The sequence below is a fragment of the Manis javanica genome, chromosome 8 (assembly GCF_040802235.1).
Source record: "Manis javanica isolate MJ-LG chromosome 8, MJ_LKY, whole genome shotgun sequence".
Taxonomy (NCBI): domain Eukaryota; kingdom Metazoa; phylum Chordata; class Mammalia; order Pholidota; family Manidae; genus Manis; species Manis javanica.
Window position 1 is genome coordinate 28498041 of NC_133163.1, and position 15748 is coordinate 28513788.

Sequence of the window (15748 nt, forward strand, 5' to 3'; positions counted from 1 at the left end):
TGGTAACAATAATTGCTGTTTATTATGTACTCAAGTTCAGAGGACTATATATGGAGTTGTTCATTTAATCCTTGTGTCACCTTCTTAAGTACTACCATCCTCGTTTTGCAGATGAAGAAACTGAGGCACAGAAAGATGAAGCAATTGGTTACACACAGTTTACCAAGTGGCAGCAGGCATAAACCCTGGCTGGTTTACTCTAGAGCTCCTTCTCATGACCAGGAAGACTGTCCTGCCACTCAACAAGTAACATATTTCCTTGCTAGAGACTGTTACTCACAGAAGGTTCTGAGATGGGGCCTTAATTTTTCTCTATTATTTTTATTATTGTTCTGAAGAGGTTCAGGAGATGATAAACTATTTCCTAAGTGAGACTTTTGCCTTAATAGAGTCTGTTTTGAGATAGAAATTTTTTTTCTTTTCTTTTTTTATTTTATCAAATGTACATCACAGTGGCTCAACAGTCCCCTTCCCCTTCCCCTACCGCCACCCACTCCCCTCCCCCTTGGTAACCACTAGTCACTTCTCAGTGTCTATGAGTCTAATGCTATTTTGTTCCTTCTGTTTTGCTTTGTTTTTGTATTCCACAAATAAGTGAAATCATATGATATTTGTTGTTCTCCACCTGGCTTAGTTCACTGAGCGTAATACCCCCTAGATCCATCCATGTTGTTGCAAATGGCAGGATTTCTTTTTATGGCTGAATAATATTCCATTGTGTATATGTACTACATCATTATTCATTCATCTATTCATGGACACCTAGGTTGCTTCCATATCTTGGCTGTTGCAAACAGTGCATATATCTTTTCGACTCAGGGATTTTATTTTCTTCAGTATTACTGGGTCAAATGGGATTTCTATTTTTAGTTTTTTGAGGAACCTCCATACTGCTTTCCATGGCAGTTGCATCAATTTGCAGTCCCACCAACAGTGTAGGAGGGTTCCTATTTCTCTGCACCGCTGCCAGCATTTGTTATTTCTTGTCTTTTGGGTAGTGTCCATTCTAAGTGGCACGTGGTGGTATCTCATTGTGGCTTTAATTTGCATTTCCCTGATGATTAGCAATGAACATCTTTTCATGTGCCTGTTGGCCATGTGCTATTTCTTCTTTGGAGAAGTGTCTGTTCAGCTCCTCTGCCCATTTTTTGATCAGGTTCTTTTTTTTTTTGGGTGTTGAGGCATATGAGTTTTTATATATTTTGGATGTTAACCCCTTATCAGATGAGGTGTTTATGAATATATTCTCCCATTGAAATAGAAATTTTGAAAAAGAGTTGAAACTGGAGTAATTCCTACTGTGGAATTCTGTGTTACTCAGTGTATTTCCTGTAGTCATGTCCTGTGCCCCCTGAAGTTCATCTTGTATAACCAGTGGAGTAAGGCCAAACTTTGGGAAACATCTCTGAGCATTGTATCTTTATCCCTTAAAATCAGGTGAATTGTTTTTCTTATGTCTCCCAGCAGCAGTATCAATGTATTGTTCCAATGATACAGTAATAATAATAATCCTGTTATAAAGCACCTTTCTCTTCTCCATATTGTTTTCCCTGTCCTCATGGATGAAGCTTACTTCCTTGGAACAGATCCACCCCCTTGGTGGTCCTTTAGCCGTGACAGGTGCTGGGGACCTTGAGGATTAGTCTGTTGTCCCTTCTGTATTATTACCATCTTATGCCTCTTAAGTATCTGGGTTGGTGGAGACATCACTCTTTTAAATAATAGCACCTCACTCCTACACTGCTTTCCCATTCCTAGTTATTATAGCCATGAACAGGCAAGAAATCACTGGAAAGTGCAGTGGAGGGAACAGAATGGGGTATTTGAAAATTGACTTAAAGTATTACTGATGATTGAAACTTGATATTTTATAATTGGTAAGATAGTCTCAGTGAAATTTTGATGTCCTGTCATGCACTGGGCAAAGAAAGCACTTCCTCGGCCCACTCAAGTCAGACAGAATTATGTTGGAATCCCAGTTCTGCCGCTCACCAGCTGCTTGGTCTTGGGAAATTAGTTTATTTGTTCAGTCAACAAATAAATGAGCACATCTGTGTGCTGGGTAGAGTTTGAGGGGCTGGAAATACAGTGGAGAACAGGACAGACAACACTCTTTGCCCTTAGAGTACCTCTTCAAACTTTTCCTCATCTGTAAAATAAGGGTAAAAGTAGAATGTTCCTAATGAAATTGAAGTGGATGTAAGAGAAGGAAACTGGGTCACTGTCTAACTCCATACACAAAAGTAAATTCAAAATGGATCAAAGACTTGAACGTAAGTCATGAAACCATAAAACTCTTAGAAAAAAACATAGGCAAAAATCTCTTAGACATAAACATGAGTGACCTCTTCTTGAACATATCTCCCCGGGCAAGGGAAACAAAAGCAAAAATGAACAAGTGGGACTATATCAAGCTGAAAAGCTTCTGTACAGCAAAGGACACCATCAATAGAACAAAAAGGTATCCCACAGTATGGGAGAATATATTCATAAATGACAGATCCGATAAAGGGTTGACATCCAAAATATATAAAGAGCTCACACACCTCAACAAACAAAAAGCAAATAATTCAATTAAAAAATGGGCAGAGGAGCTGAATAGACAGTTCTCTAAAGAAGAAATTCAGATGGCCAACAGACACATGAAAAGATGCTCCTTGAAAACATCACTTGTCATCAGAGAAAAGCAAATTAAAACCACAATGAGATATCACCTCACACCAGTAAGGATGGCTACCATCCAAAAGACAAACAACAACAAATGTTGGCGAGGTTGTGGAGAAAGGGGAACCCTCCTACAGTGCTGGTGGGAATGTAAATTAGTTCAACCATTGTGGAAAGCAGTATGGAGGTTCCTCAAAATGCTCAAAATAGAAATACCATTTGTCCCAGGAATTCCACTTCTAGGAATTTACCCTAAGAATGCAGCAGCCCAGTTTGAAAAAGATAGATGCACCCCTATGTTTATCGCAGCACTATTTACAGTAGCCAAGAAATGGAAGCAACCTAAGTGTCCATCAGTAGATGAATGGATAAAGATGTGGTACATATATATAATGGAATATTATTCAGCCATAAGAAGAAAACAAATCCTACCATTTGCAACAACATGGATGGAGCTAGAGGGTATTATGCTCAGTGAAATAAGGCAAGCGGAGAAAAACAAATACCAAATGATTTCACTCATCTGTGGAGTATAAGAACAAAAGAAAAACTGAATTAAAAAAAAGAACAAAACAGCAGCAGATTCACAGAACCCAAGAATGGACTAACAGTTACCGAAGGGAAAGGAACTGGGGATGATGGGTGGGAAGGGAGGGATAAGGGCGGGGAAAAAGAAACGGGGCACGATTAGCATGTATAGTGTTGTGGGGGTGTACAGGGAGGGCTGTACAATACAGAGAAGACAGACAGGTGGTGATTATACAGCATCTTGCTACGCTGATGGACGGTGACTGTAGTGGGGTGTGGGGGGCGGACTTGGTGAGGAGGGGGAGCCTGGTAAACATAATGTTCTTCATGTAATTGTAGATTAATGATAGCAAAAATAAAAAATAAAAAAAGAAATTGAAGTGGATTAAATGAGAACAACACATTTTAAGAGACAAAGTATATAGTAAATGTTCAGCAAGTGTTAAACATTGTGGATAATAGCAAGAAGAAAAATGATTATGTTTGAATAGTTCATGAAATACATTACTTCTAATTAGAATATGAGGCTAAAGTGTGCTTAGATGTGCTGGCTAATGTCTTTGTAATGGTTCAAGGGTAGTCACCGTGGAAGTTTACACCCAAGTAAGCAAGCGTTCTCCAAAGAGGCTGGGTTCATACAGTGTTACACAAAGAGCTGTAAATCTGATTGACATGAATTTTGACAACTAGACCATCGGCTGGGTTATAGAGTTCCCTAGGTTTTCCTCAAAGCTAACCCAGCTTACTATTAAATAAGCCATCATGGACACTGAGTGCTGCAAGCAGTAATCAGTGCTCAGGGACTTTGCCCCCAGGAGTCTTGGGTGTCCTACTTGAAGCCAGTTTATTAGGCACTTTTGAGAAAAATAGTCACACTGTATTCTTCTGAGGTGATATGATTCTTGAGGTTTCTGTGATTCAGATGAGCGTGGTCTGCTGGAGTTCTGATGATTCTTGCTAACTGGAGTCCTCAGAGTTTTGCCTGGACCCACCCTGTATTTTCTACTCTGAAGTTGGGTTGTGCTGTGCTGAGCTGTGGGACCTGCTGCTTCTGTCCCAGGCAAGGAGTTAACTGATAGGATGTGTTTGGGGCTCTACCAAGACACTTGTGTTCTTGTAACTTACTCAGATCTTTGAAAGAAGAGTTTTTGTCTTTTTGAGTTGTTTTGTCTTTACCTCATTTCTTTAAAGTTAATTCTCTGATTTTCATTGTAATTCTAGAAAGCCACCTTTAAGGTCTGAATTAGGCAAATTGACCCAATAGAGGGAAGTCTTTATAATTCATAGCAGTGTATAATATAATGGCTGTCTATTCTTCTCTTTATTTTGTTTTATGTTCTTTATTTGTACAAGTAGTCTTGAATCTTTTTGGGAACAAAAGAGTGAGGATGGGCATAAACAGATAAACAGATTAAGTTATCAGTACCAAAATACCTCACGTGCCCTCCTGGTTTCCAGTGTTTCTCTTTCTGGTATTCTTTACCTTGTCCAGTCTCTTAATGCCTCACTAAGCTAACACTTTGAGAAGGCTAGGGATATATTCTAATATGATTTATCTGACTTTTTTTTTCTACTTGATTTCCTCTTTATTTTAGATAAACTATACAGGAATAATATTGTGAGAAAAAAATACATAAACCTTTTGAGAAAGTGGAAACAAATCACGTAAGAGGCCATCAAAACTGGGATGCACAAATAAAGAAACCTCAACTCGCTAGTAATTTAAGAAATGAAAATGAAAACCGCAACCACTCAAGGACAAACATTGAAAAGCCTGGCAATGAAATGTCAAAAGGATATGAAGCAATGTAAACTCTTAGAAACTGCCAGTTAAAGTCAAAATTAGTATAACCACTTTGAAAGGCAGTTTGGAAATACCTAGTATAGGTGAAGATATGCATAATACATATTTTAGCCATAATATTTCTAGGAATTTGCCTTAAAAGAAACTTCCACAGGAACACAAGAGACCCATGTGAGGATGTTAATAGCAACATTTTTTGTAAGAGCAAAAAAACAGATAAATAAACTGTAGTATTATATGATTCTTTGCTACTTGTTTTAAAGAGAATTGGGTCATGATGTATGCACATGCAGTTATATATATTTTCCTCTTTTCATGGAACACTGAAGCCTCGCAATTTTTCCATGCCATGAAATACTCTATGACATACTCTGTGAAAGCATGTTTTTTAAATAGCTGCATGCTTTTCATTTATGTGGATGGGTCATTTTTTACATTTAGGAATTCTGCTCTTATTTTAATAGTGGTTTCCATTTTTCCTTATTATGTTTTCTGTGTATTTAAAACTGTTGTCCACATTTTGCCTATTTCCTTTGGATGCATTATAGCATTATAACTTCCACTCCTACTACTGGCCAGCCTTTATGGAGTGCTTACTGTATATATGCCATGTACTTTGCTCTGCATTGCACATGAAGTATTTTATTTAAAGGTGATACCAACTCAATACAGAGGCACAGAGAGATTAATTAATTTGCCTGAGATAACACATCTCGTAAGTGATGGAGAAATTGAACCAGATAATCTGTACTTTTAACCCTATACTATATTCCTTCTCAACAGTTACTCCACTTCTAGGAAGGTCAGAGGTTATGCCCATCTTTAAAGGTTCCTGATACATATTGCCAGTTGCCTTGTGAACAGGCATTCCCTTAAGCTGAATTTGAGTGTTTGGTTATTTTAGTTAGAAAAAAATCATTATAAAAGCAGTGTGTTCTTGGTAAGCCAAATAGTACAGAACCTTGTAAGGTATGAGTCAAGTCCCCTTTTTTCCTCTCCCCCTCAGTCCATGATAATCGTTAATACTTTCTGTATGTGCTTCTAGAAACTTTCAGTGCTACGTAAGTGCATATGTAAGTATATGTGTATAATGTATATATTTTTTCTCCTAAATAAACAGGAGCATAGAGAATGAAATCCTTTTCTCCTTTACCATATTTTCTTCATATTCTTCAGATAAACATTTTTAGTAAGTTTCTTGTGTATGTGTCTAGAAATTTATTTTCAATGCTGTATAAGCGTATGTACACACACACACACACACACACACACACACACACACACAAATCTTTTTTCTATCATAAATGGGATCATAGCATTCACAATACTTTACAGCTTGGCTTTTTTCATGTAATTATGCATCTTGGTTATCTTTCTATATTAGTACATAATACATACCTTATTTTTAAAATGCCATTACATACTTTTTAAAAGTTATTTGCTGCATCTTATTTATGAGTTTCTTTTTATTGATGTAGCACTGTTGGACTCAAAGGGAGCCAAGTGCTGCTTTTTGTGTTCATTATTGAACAGGAAATATGAATAATGAAAAATGTGGAAGAGTCTGTAGAATATGTATGTGTTTGTGTAAGAGATTTGCAGTCACTCTGTGTCTAGGGGCTTGCCCATATGTTCCCTGTTTATCCTGTGACCTGAGCACTCTGCCTGCCATTCTTCATGGTCCAGGCCCTAGTTCCTTTTTTCCAGCTTCATTATTTCCCACTTCTTGACCAGTGCTTCCCTGTTCAGGTTCCATGATAGCAACAGCTCAGATACCAGCAGAGCATACCTTTATTGAACAGGTAAATCTGTTTAAAGAGATACTCACCTACCTACGTCATGTGCGTCACTACCAAGTAAGGGATTTGAATATTGAATTAATTATTGTCTGTATTTACAGTAATGATTAATTAAATTAATTATTGTCTGTTCTGAATAATGGAGAGAACTGTTTTAGAGTTGAGTTCATATAAAACCTTTTTTAGCCTCTGAGCTCTAAATATAGAACTTTGACTTTGCAATTCTATCCCAACAAGAAGCATCTCTTAAATGTTTACAAAGTTATTATATTTTCTTGGGGGTGGCATCAGTGATTACATAAGCATCTCCTTTTGAATCAGAATATTCACCCCTGGTGCTTGATGACTGGGGCTAACCATACAGGTTCAATAGAAAAAAGCCATACTGTTGCCAAGGCAACTAAAGTTCAAGATCATCTGGTCTCCAGGCAACCTTCCAGACTTGCCTCAAATGCTTTCCCAGGCTTTCTCAGGAGTGGTTCCTTCCTGCCTGTCTCTCACAGCTTTGTGAGCTCAGTGAGGAGGAGAGCCCAAGAAACTCTGGAATAATGTGACGTTTGGAATTTTTGAAAGATAAAGTATATAGAGTAGGTGGTAGTGTCTACACTGGAAAGGAACAATCAGGCTATAGAGGAAGGAGGACAGATTTTCCTTACCCTTGTATCTAAAACACACTAATGTCAATTTTTTTTAACAGTTGCTGTTATATTCCCATATTCCTGAATCATATAAATCTTTCTGAAGCTTGTCAAGGTCTGATTCATTACTAAGTGCCAGCTCTTCAGTGACTTGTGAGAGCAGTGAGCTGCTGCTTGTGTTAATAGCATTTGACAGGATGGGGGCCAGTCTGAAATGATGAGGCTAGGCTGTCTATGAGTTGTCTTTCTGATGTCATAAGACCTTACTGTTGCCTTGTCCAACATATGCCAACAGTTAATTTGTCTAGCACAGCAACAATGGAGGTTCTGTGGGCATATGTATTATGGGAATCAGGCTACAGAGTGTTTATAATGACAAGGCTCAAGATCTTAGAATGACCCCCATTTTTCTGAAGAATTTTTGGAGAAGTGAATGAGAGCCCTTGGGTTTGGAACATAAAGAACCTTATACTGTCATTATTACTGGGCTCCATTTTTTATATTTACTGGGGAGAGGCATTCGATATTCAACCCAGTTGTTGAAGTCTAATTTTTTTTTCAATTCTAATTTTTTTTTCAAGTGAACATTTATTGAATTCATATTAAATGGGTCATGGTTAAGAAAGTCCCCTCCTCTGTCTGGGTACATTCCTGCCACTCTAATCAGCTGGAGACATCATATGTCCATGTTCAGTAGTCTTTTACAACTATTCAGTCTTCTAAAATGGAATGGCAACCTTGTTCAGGAGCACAGAATCTTCTTAGAAAGTTGTAGATAGCACAGTGATGGTCACAGCTAATGGAAAATCTGCTTCACTTTAAACAAACACTGGGACAAACTCATTGCTTCCCATTGGTGGTGGGGGGGTGGAGGTGGGCTTATCTGGTGTTCCAGTCATGAGCTCTTTGGTATAAGCAACAGTGATATTGCTTGTGTAGCTTGTTTCTCAAAGCTGCCAGTGTTTGATTCCACATGAGTAGACAACTTAAAAGGCTGTGTGTCCTCCAAATACATGTCAGTGGTCGATTCTACATCACGAATGAGTTCTAGGGCAATGGCCAACTCGACATCATTGGCCAGCTCTAGGTCAATGGCTGACTCTAGAGCACTGGGTGACTGTAGGTTATTGGACAGCTCTTGGCCAGGGCTGACTCTAGGCTAGTGGCCAAGGCTAGAGCAGTGATTGACTCTAGGTTACTGGCTAAGTCTAGGTCAGTGGCTGGCTCTAGAGCAGTGGTTGACTCTAGGTTCTCTGCCAGCACTACCTCAGTGGCCAAATGTAGGGCAGTGGTTGACTAGGTTATGGGCTGACTCTAGGTCAGTAGCTGACTCCTGGTTGTTGGTTGATTCTAGGACAATGATGAAATCTGAATTGGTGGTTGACTCTGAGTAAGCAGTGAATTCCTGGTGTAGCGTGTGGAAAGTCACAGCTAGGGTGCACCCAGGTGGAGAGGAGGAGGGCCTTCCTGAGCATGGTGCTGGCAGGGAGCTCGCAAAGGTAGGGAGGTAGGAGGCAGGCCCTGGATGTCGAACTTTCATTAAATTTGATACTATTTTTCCTATAGAAAAGTAGAACTTAGGTTATCCTTTCAATTACCTGTTCAAAAGAAAAGCTCTGGGCCTAAAAATGCTCTTCTTTGATTTTGCATTTACCTCTTTAGTGTCTTCTACATTCCTTAGTTATCTCCTCTTTTTTAAAAAAATTTTTTATTAAGGTATGATTAATATACACTCTTATGAAGGTTTCACATGAAAAAACAATGTGGTTACTACATTTACCCATATTATCAAGTCCCCACCCATACCCCAGTGCAGTCACTGTCCATCAGTGCAGCAAGTTGCCAGAGATCCACTATGTCCCTTCTCTGTGCTATACTGTTCTCCCCGTTATCTCCTCTTTTTTTTAATATCTCTTTTACCTCATTAGCTACAAAAGCATCTTTTTGCAGCTAAATATTCACCAACAAATGCAAGCAGCATGGAGACCAGTGAGCTATCATGGCAGGGTGAGAGGTTCTTATATCCCTTGCATTTCCTGGATTAGGTAGTAAGGGTATCTAAGGAAGAAAAAAGAATTGTCAGTATAAAAAAACAATGGAAATGATATCAATAATGGAAGCTTATGTTTTCTATACCTTCTGCCTATGCCAAGTGCTCTCTATGGGTAACTTGCTTTTCACAGTGTAATCCATGAAAACCTCTACTGAGGAAGATACTGCTAGCACCCCCATTTTATAGACTAGGAAATGGAGGCACAGTGCAAAGTTGCCAACCACAAGCTGAAATAGCTTTGCGGGGGTGGGGAGTGTCTCTTGCTTTATGTATGCAAATTTTCCATTTGGTTTCATACTATGTCCATGTTTGTTTTTTTATGTAGAAATAACTTCCTCCTCTAATCCTTCAGTAAATTGATGCATTAGGAAGATAATGCTCTCTTTTCTCACCAGCTAGCCCCAGAGGGTTATGCATATATTTTTTGGAGAAATAGAGTCTTAAAGAGTTGTCAGTAGCTTGGCCCATCAGGGAGCAGTTGGTCTTAAATTTGAGAGGGCCTGTGGGCCTGGAATGAAGCCTGGTGCAGAGGCAGGGCCAAGGTGAGGAGGGGAGGGCAGGGGTTGGTCTGTGCCGGGGAGCTGGTGTTGGGGCGCTCCGTTCCAGAGGCCCTAGCTGAGTACTTGTTAGGACCTTTGCTGTGAATTAGAGAAGCACACAAAGGTAGGAAGCTTCTTTCACAGTGTTTTATGATTTATAAAGTCTGGGAGGTAAGGTACATACAACGAGCTCACAGCTTTGCATCATCGTTCAGGGGTTGAGTACAATAGGTATTAAGAGAAGGCAGAGTATGGTGGGAGGGTTTTGTGGAAAAAGTGAAATCAAAAAAGTCTCTGAAGGGTCAGTCTCATTTAGAAGTTGGAGAGGTGAGAGGGTCTTATATCCTCTCACCAGGATGTTGTAGGCTAGTGAGTGATTCTCCTCACCTATTCTCGTTAGTATTTATAGGTATATTCATTTATATTCTTTCTCAAAATCAGTGTTTCCCCTAAGTTACTCTTTACAAAATATGAAAAGAGGACCAAACTTCTCATTATTTGTCAGACCTTTTCTTTTTGGTCTAAGACAAAGGTTGCCATGAGGTTGGCCACCGCTGGCAGATGGTGTTTTATTGGACCTGCATGCGTTATCCTTGCACATGCTGAGTCTGAACGTGCCTCTGGAGTCACGCACCCTCTGTTTACATGTTCCTTACCACTGCTCTTATCTTACAACCTGACCTGACTCCACATTGCTTTCAGGTGCCTTGATAAACACTTGAGTTTGCAGCTTATGGAATTAATGCTTTATTGGAAAAGGAAAAGGAACTTTAACAAATATGTTCTCATTGAGTGAAATTCCCTTCAGAGCTTGCCAACCCTAGAACCTAATCTGCCCTTTTTTCCAAAGTCATCTTAAAATTCCTTTTGTCTTTTTACTGAAGGAACTAACATCTTGTCTTTTGCTGAGTCTACTTTTCCCTCTTTTCCCCTGAATAGTGCCTGGCTGCCTCAGAATGGGAGATGAAAATTAAAAGCTTGGAACTGCATGCATTTGGTTTTTAAAGACTGGAGAGCCCATTTTGTATATAACTTTTTCCACTGCATATGGCTAAGGGCCTGGCAGGGAAAAAATCGGCCTGAAGAATACTTTCAATATAAAATAGTGAGTGAAAACAGAGGATTAGAAATGGAAGCTGTCTTTCAACATGAAATTTTGTTTATTTCTGCAAATACTTTATCTTTTCTCTTGACATTTATTTTGGCCATTTGCCATCTTTTAGGTTACTGTAGTTGATGAAAGGCTGCCAAACACTTTGTTTTTTGGCTGATGTCTTTTCTTTTACATTGAGGTAGTTCTGTGGCTTCTTAAACTCCAAATGAGCAAAGAAGCCCAGGAAGCTCCCAGCACACTTCTCAACTCTGCCTCCTTTTGCCTTAAAGACGAGCCACCTTCTTGATTCTTAGCTTCTTGTTCCCAGCTTCACAAAGATGAAGTGGGCACTAGTCAATATGTGTGGTGGTTTTGAATGAATGACTGAATGTGTGAGGAGTTTATAACCTCCAAGGTAATTAGGAGAGAACAGTAGCTTGGCTTATTTCTGACCTTTTGGGAAAAGGGCTGGTTCTTTCTGAGGTTTCCTGTGGTGAGGACTGGTGCAGGTGGGGCCAAGAAGGTCAAGGGTGGGAGCAGAAGTCATTGGGTTCCCTCTTCCAGCTGTGGAGCTTGTAAAGCAGCTGCCAAGTGCCTTCACGTGCCGCCTTCCTTTCTCAGGCACTGAGCGACCGCTTCAGTGGAGAGATCCCCGATGACCAGATGGCACAGAGCTCCTTTTTTCCAGATGAGTACTTCACCTGCTCCTCCTTGTGCCTCAGCTGTGGGTAAGTGAGGCCAGCCATCTCCCCAGCTTGGGTAAAGAGACTTGCATGGTGCTTCTCAGACTTCAGCATGCATGAAAATCACCTGGGGTCTGGCTAAATTACAGATTCTGATTTAAGGATGGGGTGGGGCCCGAGATGGTATTTCTGACAAGTTCCCAGGTAATCCTGGTGATTGGGGGACCACACTTTGAGATTGCAGGGGACTCCAAGACACATGGTTTTGAAGAAATCTCCTGAAGGTTCCAATATTGTTTAAATGTGAATTTGGCTTCTGGTTTGGGCAGTTTTTACTGCAGAAATCTTTCCATTGCCTATTTTTCCTATATTCCTCTACCAGAGCTTTCAATAGTAGTCACCCCACTTATTCAATCAATATTTGGCAGCCCAGTGTGTGCAGAGCACAGTGGTGAGTGTCAGTCCTAGATGATTCCTTTCACTCAGAGGGCAAATGCTTAGAGCACATTAGAATTACTGAGGGAGCTTTCACAATTATGGAGGCCTGGGCCTCACCTCTGTCCAAGGATTCTCACTTACCAGATCTGGGGTGGGGCCTCGGCATTGGTGTATTTCAAAGCTCCTCAGATGATCTGAATGCGTAGCTTGAGCTGAGGTAGGGCAGTGCTGCTCAACTTTTATCTGTCTATGCAGTACCTTGGGGTTTTGTTAAAATGTAGATTCTGAATCAACAGGTCTTGGTGAGATGCTGTATTTCTAACAAGCTCCTGGGTGCTGCTGGCCCATGAAGTGCACACTTCATTACAGGGGTGTGGGGAAAATGAAAGTTCCTATGGCCAGCATCCTCACCTGACCCTAAACTATTTGATGATGAGTGGCCTACTGCTAGGCTAATGTTCCCACACCCGTTGGCAATGAGCTATTATTGACTGAGTCACTATATAAAGAGCTCTGCCCGGTTCTCTGGCTGTAGGCAGAGCTGGACGTGGATTACAGACCCGCACACTGCTGGATGCAGACATGGTTCTAGCGCTCAACCTACTGCCATGAGAATAAAGCTGGGTATAAACCCTTTTTACCCCAAGAATGTTCTGTTGTCATTTCTCAGTCTGATCCAATCCACAGTGAACTTATCTGGGGCTGAAACCCTCAGAGAAGACAAGGGGGATCAGAGCAGTGATTCTCAGGTTTTAGCACGCATCAGAAAAACCTGAAGGACACATTAGAACAGATCGTTGGGCCTTATCTCTGATTTAGTAGGTCTGATGTAGGGCCTGAGAATTTGTATTTCTGGTAAGTGCTCAGATGATGGTGATGTTGCTGGTTGGGGACCACACTTTGAGGATCACTGGATTAATTTGAGTTGATGGCTATCAAATCAGTCTGGTGCCTTGTCTGGTAGAGGCCAGGGTCAGATTGCAGTCTCCATGTCCCATAAACACCCCTCCCCCCTTCACCACTGAATTGTCTTTGCTCACATCAGGACCACTGCCTGTGTCCTCCACATTTGCCCACATAGAGGACACCTGACCCTTTTCTGTTACAAATGTCCTTTTTGCATTAAACCCTGTAGGCCATTTGCTGGGCACTGAACACCTTGGCTCTGAGTTTGTAAAAAATAATTGGCTCTTGGATGATACAGTCTGGGCTGGGGAGAACTAAGGATTATTTTGGAGAGGAAAGACAGATGTTAGTTGCCAGTGTGACTTAACCTTCCTTTTTGCTTGCCCCATGAGCCCAACTCATGGGGTTTAGGCTCTGTTGGACAATTGCTTTTGCATCCTGAGCCTCACCAGGGTTTCCAGAACTTTCCCTCTATCATTCTGAAGTCCTGATCTCTGTTCTTGCATTGTTGGGGTGGCAAAGCTCGCTGTTCATTTGAAAGGTTTTCTTGTTGAAGTACAACCCCCTCTTAATGCATTGCCAAATTTTGGGGTTGATTTTTGTTTTTCATCTTGGCAACCTGTACTGGTTAAACTTCCCATTTCATGCTGTTTGGGTTTTTGAGCTTCCCCAGAGCCATTCAGCTTTCATGTCTTGTCAGGGTGGTGCCTTTTGGCTCCTCCAGCCCTAGTGAGGGGCCAGGTGGTTTCTCCAAAAAGATTTCCCCTTCCCCCTTTCTCCTCATACAAGGGTGATCGTTGCTGTGCCTTTGCAGTGCTGTTGGTTGCTGTATGAGAGGCATGTGAGTTTCTGAGACAAATGGCCCTCTCTGTGCCCAGTATTTAGGTCCCACCCAGTAAATAACCAAGGTCTGGTTTTGACCCCGTGTCTGGCTCAGGGTCAGAATTCTCCGTGTACGTGGCATTGGCTCTTTAGCTGCCTCACTGTCAGCTTTGGGCTTCCCTCAGGGCTGGGTGTAAGAACAGCATGAATCACGGGAAAGAAGGAGTCCCTCATGAAGCCAAGAGCCGCTGCAGATACTCCCACCAGTATGACAACCGAGTTTATACCTGCAAGGTGAGTCCTCTGAGCTTCTCCCTGTTCCAGCAGCTGGCTGCTGGCCCCACGCTTCTTTTAGAAAGACTGGCTATGGCTATCCTTCACTGCATCCCAGAGATACTCAGACAGACTGTCTCTGGACCTTCTCCCTGGTTCTGACCAGAAGAACTCATGAGTCTGTGTTGCTGGGATGCCTTGGTTTGTTTGTATCTTTCTTTCTCCTTTTTTTTTCTTTCTTCTTTTCCTTTCTCTTTTTTTCCCCTCACTATCCCTCCCTCACCCCTTATTGTGCTGCCTTCCATTTCCCCCTGTGCTGAGCTTTATGCAAAAGTCATGTACTTTGGCTTTCATTCTTTTTGGGAGCAGAAGTGCTCTTCAGCAGTCCAGTTTTTATTGATTTCCCGTCTTGTGACGGGTGTAATTTACAGCTCTGTTTTCGGGCCTGGGATGGGTACATATTCAGTCCACCATCATTCAACACACTGGCTTCTTTAGAGGAAGAACTTACGATGTGCTAACTCTAGGGTCTGTAAACCCTCAGCTGGTAGGGTTTGCAGAGGAGTGGGGCTGGACAGGGATGTGAAGAGACCATGGGGTCTGGTGTACAGAGGAGTTGGCAGTGTTCCATGTTGCAGGCCTGCTACGAGAGAGGCAAGGAGGTCAGCGTAGTGCCCAAGACATCTGCTTCTACTGACTCCCCCTGGATGGGTCTTGCAAAATATGCCTGGTCTGGGTGAGTTTAAATGATGTAGCTGAGGGTTATTTGGTGTTTGTCTCCCCAGGCACCTGGCTGGGTAACAGTACCTATTTGTCTCCCTGTAGGTATGTGATTGAATGTCCGAACTGTGGCGTGGTCTATCGGAGCCGGCAGTACTGGTTTGGAAACCAAGATCCTGTGGATACGGTGGTGCGGACAGAGATTGTACATGTGTGGCCTGGAGTAAGAGCTGTTGTATTTATTTTTCTTTTTGTATCGTTCAGTTATTCATGTGTGTGGAAAAGTGGAACTTGTTTAGAGTTATGGTTAGCCGTGAATTTCAATATACTGGTGGTTTCAGGAGGTCTCATCTGGAATGCCTTTCCTGTTTTAGACTCTTAATTATTTTCATTTCTTCTTGCATAAATATTAGAAACACAGCTTTAATAATTGATCTATAATTATATGGCCTTAGGAAATAAAACTTCATTTTTCATAGTCTCATTTTCCATATACATGTATGTTTGTATAAATGTAATTATAAATGATGTGCCATTTACCTTTTACCTCATCCCACAATTTTGTTTTTTATTTCCACATTGCTTCCAGTTTTTGTAATTCTCATTTGTGGTCACTATGCAATATTCTCTCATGTTACAGCTTGATTTCCCCATTCCCTTTTAGAAAATTCATGCTGTTTATGACTTTTTTTATTATCAAAGAAAATGCTATAGTGACTATCTTTATGTAAGAAAGGACTTTTTTTGTTTTGGGAAACTTAGTTGAAGTATATTCTAAGAAGTGAGAT

General features: G+C 40.9%; 1 protein-coding gene across 5 annotated transcripts in view; it reads left to right on the forward strand.

Annotated features, from left to right (window-relative positions):
• The window catches only part of ZFYVE1 (zinc finger FYVE-type containing 1), a 45949-nt gene that overhangs the window by 23944 nt on the left and 6257 nt on the right, over positions 1-15748 (forward strand). For 3 of the 5 annotated variants that reach the window (XR_012133763.1, XM_036996850.2, XM_036996911.2), the window contains exons 5-9: positions 112-246; positions 11740-11846; positions 14153-14261; positions 14879-14976; positions 15066-15183. Coding sequence is in view for 4 of the 5 variants with exons in the window: in XM_036996850.2 (XP_036852745.2) it covers positions 112-246; positions 11740-11846; positions 14153-14261; positions 14879-14976; positions 15066-15183 (567 nt within the window). In the remaining variant the exon portion in view is untranslated. The remainder of the gene's footprint in view (positions 1-111; positions 247-11739; positions 11847-14152; positions 14262-14878; positions 14977-15065; positions 15184-15748) is intronic. The other 2 variants (XM_017676563.3, XM_017676564.3) reach the window with 1 other exon arrangement.